We start from the raw sequence: 6988 nt of genomic DNA, 5'->3' as shown, positions 1-6988 counted from the left end.
TCAAATGTCTCAAACTGAGTGGTCTCTTCGATTTCTGATCTAGTCAAAAAAGATGGTCCTGAAAACCAGTTAGTGTGCTTAAGGGCAGCCACTAGAACCAGTCTAGTCCCATGATCGGCTGGATTTTTATCCGTACTGATGTAGTGCCACTGTTCTGGCCGTGTGGACTTTCTGATGCGTATCACTCTGTTTGACACGTACATGTAGAATCTTCTTGAAGCATTGTGAATATATCCTAACACAATCTTGCTGTCTGTGTAAAACTTCACTGCATGAATTTCAATGTCAAGTTCTGCAACGATCAAGTCTGCCATCTCCACTGCTAAGACAGCAGCACAAAGCTCCAAACGTGGAACAGTGTGAGCAGGACGTGGAGCTAGTTTGGACTTTGCCATGATAAACCCAGCATAACTTTGTCCTTCAAAGTCCATTACTCTAAAGGTAGGCTACAGCTGCTATAGCCATAGTGGATGCGTCTGAGAATACACACAATTCTCTTTGCTTCGTGGCAGACAAAGAAACAGGGACATATGACCTTTGGATGATAAGTTGTTCAAGCTCTATTAATGAGTCCTTCCACAACTTCCACTGCATTTCTTTCTCCTTAGGTAGAGGCGTATCCCATTCACTTTGTTCATGTTCAGTAGTAATTTCTCTCATAAGAGCCTTGCCTTGCATGGTTATGGGGGCTACAAATCCTAGGGGGTCGTAAAGGCTGTTGACCGTGGACAAGACACCTCTTCTCGTGAATGGCTTCTCTTCTCTGGATACTCTAAATGTAAAGCTGTCGGTTTTGAGATCCCAACTGAGCCCTAAACTTCTTTGAAGGGGCAGTGAATCTGTTCCTAGAATCAGGTCCTTGAGGTCTTTTGCACGGTCCTCTGAGGGAAACGCTTCCATGACTTTGCTGCTATTGGACGCTATTTTGTGTAACCTTACGTTAGATTCTGCTAACATCTCTCTTGTTCTTTTCAGGATGTCGATAGCCTCTTCGTTGCTGGAGAAAGAAGCGAGTCCATCGTCTACATAAAAATTTCTCATGACAAACTGTTTAGCATCTGTTCCATGCTCTTCTTCACCTTCCTGTGCTGCTCTTCTCAGGTTGTAGATAGCTACAGCTGGGGAGGGGCTGTTCCCGAACACATGTGCTTTCATCCTATATTCTGTAACATCTTTGTTAAAGTCATTGTTTTCATACCACAGGAACCTCAGGTAGTCTCTGTGATCTTTGCGGACAAGGAAACAGTAGAACATTTGTTGTACATCTGCTGTTACTGCAACGCGTTCTTTTTGGAACCTGATGAGGACTCCAAGGAGTGTATTATTCAGGTCAGGTCCACTGAGGAGGACATCGTTTAGGGAAAGGCCTTCATACTTTGCACTGGAGTCAAATACTACTCGTATCTGTCCTGGTTTCTGAGGATGATACACTCCAAATATTGGTAAGTACCAACATTCTTGTTTTTCTTCCAATGGTGTTGCTATTTCAGCTTGACCACTGTCGAAGATCTTTTGCATGAAATCATGGAAGTGTTCCTTCATATCTGTCTTTCTGTCTAGAGTGCATCGCAATGAGGTGAGACGCTTTACTGCTTGTCCTTTGTTGTTAGGAAGGTGACGTCGTGGTGAACGGAAAGGTAGTGGAGCTACCCAGCTGTTTGACTCATCTATAAAGACTTCTCTGTCCATGATCTCAAGGAAGAGGCTATCTTCAACAGATGGTGCTGGTTTGTCATCATCTCACGTTCTTTCAAACACCTTGCATCCTAGCTCATCTGTATCTTTAGATGAGGTTATGGCCTCCATGTAACTCTGAACTTTCTGCTGTTGTATTGGGTTGACTAGTCTCTCTTTAATCTGTATCCTGTTGGTACAGGGGCTAAGACATGATGTGCGGCCATTTTGCAACATGTTTGTTTTGTAGACATTCACTTTTGCCGGCTTGTGAGCTCCATCCAGACATACATCACCAATGATGACCCATCCAAGGTCAAGACGCTGTGCAAATGGTGCATTGTGTGGCCCATTGTATTGCTCTCTGACCTTGTGCACTCTCAGCATGTCTCTTCCAAGTAGAAGGATAATTGCAGCACCTGGGTCCAGTACTGGAATCTTGTCTGATATTTGCATCAGATGAGGGTAGTAACATGCAATTTCAGGTGTGGGTATCTCTGATCTATCATCTGGTATCATATCACATTCTATGAGAGTGGGCAGAGTCAGCTGCGTTTTCCCATCTAATGACTCGATGATGTAGTTGTTTGCTCTTCTCCCTGATGTCTCCACAACTCCTGAACATGTCTTCAAAGTATACGGAGTTGGACTTCCTCTGTCCCCGAAGAGGTCAAAGAACTCTGTTCTTGCCAAAGATCTGTTACTTTGTTCATCCAAGACTGCATACATTCTGATTGCCTTCTCTCTGAGGCCTGCAGGATACACCTTGACTAAACATATCTTGGAGCATGATCTAGAGCTAAATGTGTTTGTGCAGATCTCAGTGCACTTTGAGGTTATTGCTGGTAATGCACTCTCATTTTGCTCCCCACCATGATCTTCTTGGGTTACCGGATTCTCTGTTTTCCATAGTGCTGGTCCTGGGTGTAAAGCAGACAGATGGTTGTCATTATTGCATTGTTTGCATCGAATTGTCTTCACACAGTCTTTAGCAACATGTTGAGTTGAACCACAGCATCTGAAACAAATGCGCTTGTCCTTAAGATAAGATTTGCGCTCCTCTATTGTCTTGCATCTGAAACTGCGACATTTTCTCAGTGGATGAGGCTTGTTATGTAGTGGACACTGCTTATCTGGGTCCTCAATTTGCATTCCTGAGCTTTTATCCTGGTTGGCCTCAAACTCAGTCGGTACTTCTGTCTTCCGTACAGACACTGTTGCTCTGCGTTCTTTATTGTGCACTGAAGGTTGTTTCTCTGTCTTTACAGAACTGGAGCCTCCCATGTTCAAAAAGGCGAAGCTTGGGTCATTGCGTATTTTAGCTTGATTCACAATGAATTTGGCGAAGAAGGAGAAAGGTGGAAATGCTACCTGATGATCTTCCTTGTATTTTGATGCTTGCATGATCCATCTTTCTTGTAAGCTGTAAGGAAGCTTCTCGATTACCGGTTTCACTCCACGTGCTGTATCCAAATATGAGAGGCCTGGCAGGTATCCACCAGCCTTTGCCGCCTCCAGCTCTAAAAGTATGTCACCAAGTTCTCTCAGCTTCTGATTGTCTTTGTTTGTTATTTTTGGATAATTTTCAATTTTCTTCAGAAGTGCATCTTCAATTACTTCAGGTGACCCATAGCAGTCTTCCAATCTCTGCCATAACATTGTAAGCCCTGCTGTTGCATCATGAACATGTACTGACCTGATTCTTTTGGCTTGCTCAGTGGACTCTGGTCCGAGCCATTTGGAGAGTAGATCAAGCTTTTCCCTGTCTTTCATATTTAATTCTTGGGTGCTGCTTAGAAAAGATGACTTCCAGGCCCAATAGTTTTCTGGACGATCATCAAACTTCAGGAGACCAGAGCTCACCATTTCACGGCGTATCAAGTATTTTGTCACATCTGTGACTCCTGCTGCCTCAGGTGGGCATTTTCTGGGAACAAACACAGGGCATGTCTGTGGCTGGTAAGACGGTTGGGATGTTTGGTTAAACCCACTATAGTCGTGTGGTTGTTCTCGTTTACTGCAAGTCTTTCTGCTATAGGCCAGATTTTTATTTTCCCGTGGAGGGATTATGTCACCATTCGTTTGATTTCCTGAAGGACCAACAGATTGATCTCTGAGTATGTAACTACTTGGCTTGTTATAGTAAAGTTCTGGTTCAGTCTTGTAGCATCGAGCAAAATCAAAGTTGCCTGCTGCTAGCGGGACCCTGGATGATTCTAATGCATCATTAGACTGTTGATCAGTGTCCATGTTCGCGTGCAATTGTACATACTCACAAGTGCGTTGGATTGCACTGAGTGGTGTCATCTGGGTATCTATCACAGAGGGCTCTCTGTACTGTTCTTCGGCAGCTCTCATGAGCACCTCGGCTTCAGCTAAGGCTGCTGAAGCTATTTTTTCTTGCTTGATAATATGTAAAGATGCTTTCACCTCTGCTTTTCTTCTAAGTGCTTCAGCTTTACTTTTAGCTTTAATCATATGATGTTCTTCATCTATGCAGCCCTGTTCTCTTATCATTTCAGCTGCACGTATTGCATAGGAAGCTAGTGCACGTGCGGCTTCTGCTTTTGCATGGGCCCTGGAAGCTGCAGCACTGGTGGATGACAGGTTAGAGCAGCTTGAATGTCTAGAGCTAGTGCGCTTGGACCTGGCAGATTCAGCACTAGCTGATGTCTGATCCGACTGACTAGAGACTCTGGAGCTTGTGCAGCGTGACCTGTTGGTTGGCATATTGTGTATGCTTTCCTCTGCTTGTGTATGCTGAGGGATGACTGGTGTAGTATCCTTGTCTGTGTGCTGCATGATGAAACAGATTACTTCTTTGTAATGTCTGTGGCTGTAGAGGTTAGCTGATGATGAGCAGAATGCATCCACTCTTCTTTAGACTAGGCCCGCTGTGTTAAAAGTCTTTTTACTGTTCTGCCCTCACAATGTGTTCAAAGTACAAGGCTTGGCAGACAGCTAACAGCTTCCCAATAAAGACTCAGGAGGAAGGGCTAATAGTTGTAATCTTTACTGAGAATAAGTTTTTTGTAAAACTGCAAAACACAAATTATAATAATATGCATTAGCATTTAACATTACATCACAAATGCAAATAGTAACAGGCATGCTACAATACTGTTAAGGCACTAGCTAGCACAAATGAGGCCTAGCTGAATGAACTCCCTGACAGAAACATCCTACCAAACAAACAGATGAAATGTAGTTGAATTAGTAGAACATATACTAATTATATTGAAAACTAATGACAGCCTACTTACAGACTTATGCTTCCAAGGCCAGTATTAAGAAATAGTGGAGGTCTTTATCATGCTTCCTTCACTGTAGAAAGATTATCTGCTGGACAGGAAGTGGGAGTAATATACTACACTTCCTGTTAATAATGGATGCCAAATTAAAGCAACAGTACGATCAGTAAATATATACCATATAATGATCAGAACAGAGCTATTTGTGAATTTGCTGGGATGACGTACCAAAGCACTTCAGCAGTTTGACTACAATTGTTCATCGTCTCTTCTACTCTTGTGATTTTATATCATAGATATTTGTGTATATTTTGTATTCAATAAACTTTTGTTATAAATTTTTAACAACATTTGTGTATTAGACATTTGCACCATCCATCTATTTCCCGGTGACACACTGCCCATATTATCCCCTTTGGGGCACATTTCTCTTTTGGTTTCTTTCCTTATATGGGATGTGGCAGTGATCCCCGGGAAAGCTCTAATACTGGCTCCCTTCCAAACTGTTTTCATATACATTCGGGTAGCAAATACCCACGTGGCCCCCCCATTGTGTTGGGAACAAACGTTTTTGAGCCCTACTATTTTTTTTCCCTAAATATTATTTACTGTATTTAGTGGGCAATTTGAGACTGTTTTCTCTTTTCACCTTTCCCTTTTACCCTTTTTCTCTTTCCTGCCATTCTTTTTCGCTCTTTTGAGGAAAATGGCAGAACTATATAGTCAATCATGGGACAATTTTGTAACTAAACTTCAGCAAGACTATGGCCAGAATGAGTCTCGTGAATCAGAGCTAAGCTTTTTGTTCTCCAGCCTAACTAAATGGCTGGAGAAAAAAATCGCTGACCTACTGGCGCATCCAAAGCTTCAAAGATTACATCAAAGATGACTTAAATCCTCTAGGACTACGAGTCCAAATTTTTCCATCATTCGACAATATAAGTGCTACGTTTAAAACTGCTTGGGAACAAAACCTTAAAGCATGCTCTGTGGGAATGATGAAACTATTAATGGAGGAATACCAAAGACATATGACGGAAATAGATGTAACTATAGATCAAATATACTCTAAAATCAAACCCCTAGAGTCCCACCCCTCCTTCTCAAAACTAAATGAAAAATTAAAAACCCACATCGAACTCTTTAACAAAAACATTCTTTTGAAGAAAGAGAGCAAACTCCTTAGAGATAAACAAGCGTTTGAGGAGGGAAGGGCCTATAGATGGGTCCAAATATCAGGGAATAGAAGTACCAAACGGAACTCAAGATCCTATTCTAAAAACATAGACACATCTGATTCCTCCTCCACATCATCTAATTCCCAGTCCGCATACAGACAGCCCGGACGTAACAGGAAACCCAAAAGACGCCAGGAAGGTGACCACCCCATAGGCAATGACATGAAAAAACCATTTCCCAAATCACAACCTCGGACCCTCCGAGGAGGTGACCAAAATCCCATGACAAATCTGCCACTATCTGCTAATGATTCTAATATACCTCCTCCAGTGGAAACTCCCGCCCTAACATCCTCGGGTAGGATCCCATCAATATTTTTCCCAAAAAACCAGGGCAACCCCCAAATACCTCTGAACCCATGACCACTGTAGCTGCACCACTGGCTCTGGATATGGTGGACTTATCTTCACACATTCCTACTCTGGAAGAAATTCTAATACTTTCAAAATGTCTCACTTTCTGCCCCAACAATAAATTAGGTAAATTCACAGTCATTAAAGATTTACATTTATATACGCGCAAACTACTACTAAAAAGCATGTTCGACAAGCATAAACATTTACTATGAAGGCTGCCGCACCTTTAGTGAGCGACAAGCCCTCGACAATCTCAAATCTTTATTACAAGAAAGTGAGACCCCAGATCTAATAGACACCTTAGACTTGGAAGCTCTCTTGGAAGAAAATGGGGACACACCCATTACAACCAAAAAATCGTCTTTGAAGAAATCTTCCTCTATATACCCAGCTCCCAGCTCAAATCATGGAGTAGCAACCTTTTTGAAAATGATATCTCAGGAGATAAAATTGCTTAAATCCACATCC

At 42.3% G+C, this 6988-nt stretch overlaps 1 protein-coding gene across 1 annotated transcript; it reads right to left on the bottom strand.

The window, feature by feature from the left end:
* Window positions 1-1717: 1717 nt before the first annotated feature.
* Window positions 1718-5022, bottom strand: LOC141113186 (uncharacterized). Its single transcript, XM_073606124.1, has 2 exons — window positions 4938-5022; window positions 1718-4712 (listed from the first exon to the last, which is right to left on the bottom strand). The coding sequence occupies exon 2, from the start codon at window positions 4474-4476 to the stop codon at window positions 1741-1743; it is 2736 nt and encodes a 911-aa protein (XP_073462225.1). The 5' UTR covers window positions 4477-4712; window positions 4938-5022; the 3' UTR covers window positions 1718-1740.
* Window positions 5023-6988: the final 1966 nt, after the last annotated feature.

The sequence above is a fragment of the Aquarana catesbeiana genome, linkage group LG12 (assembly GCF_042186555.1).
Source record: "Aquarana catesbeiana isolate 2022-GZ linkage group LG12, ASM4218655v1, whole genome shotgun sequence".
Lineage (NCBI taxonomy): Eukaryota > Metazoa > Chordata > Amphibia > Anura > Ranidae > Aquarana > Aquarana catesbeiana.
The sequence above is the reverse complement of the archived record's forward strand: the minus strand, read 5'-3'. Positions and strand labels throughout refer to the sequence as shown.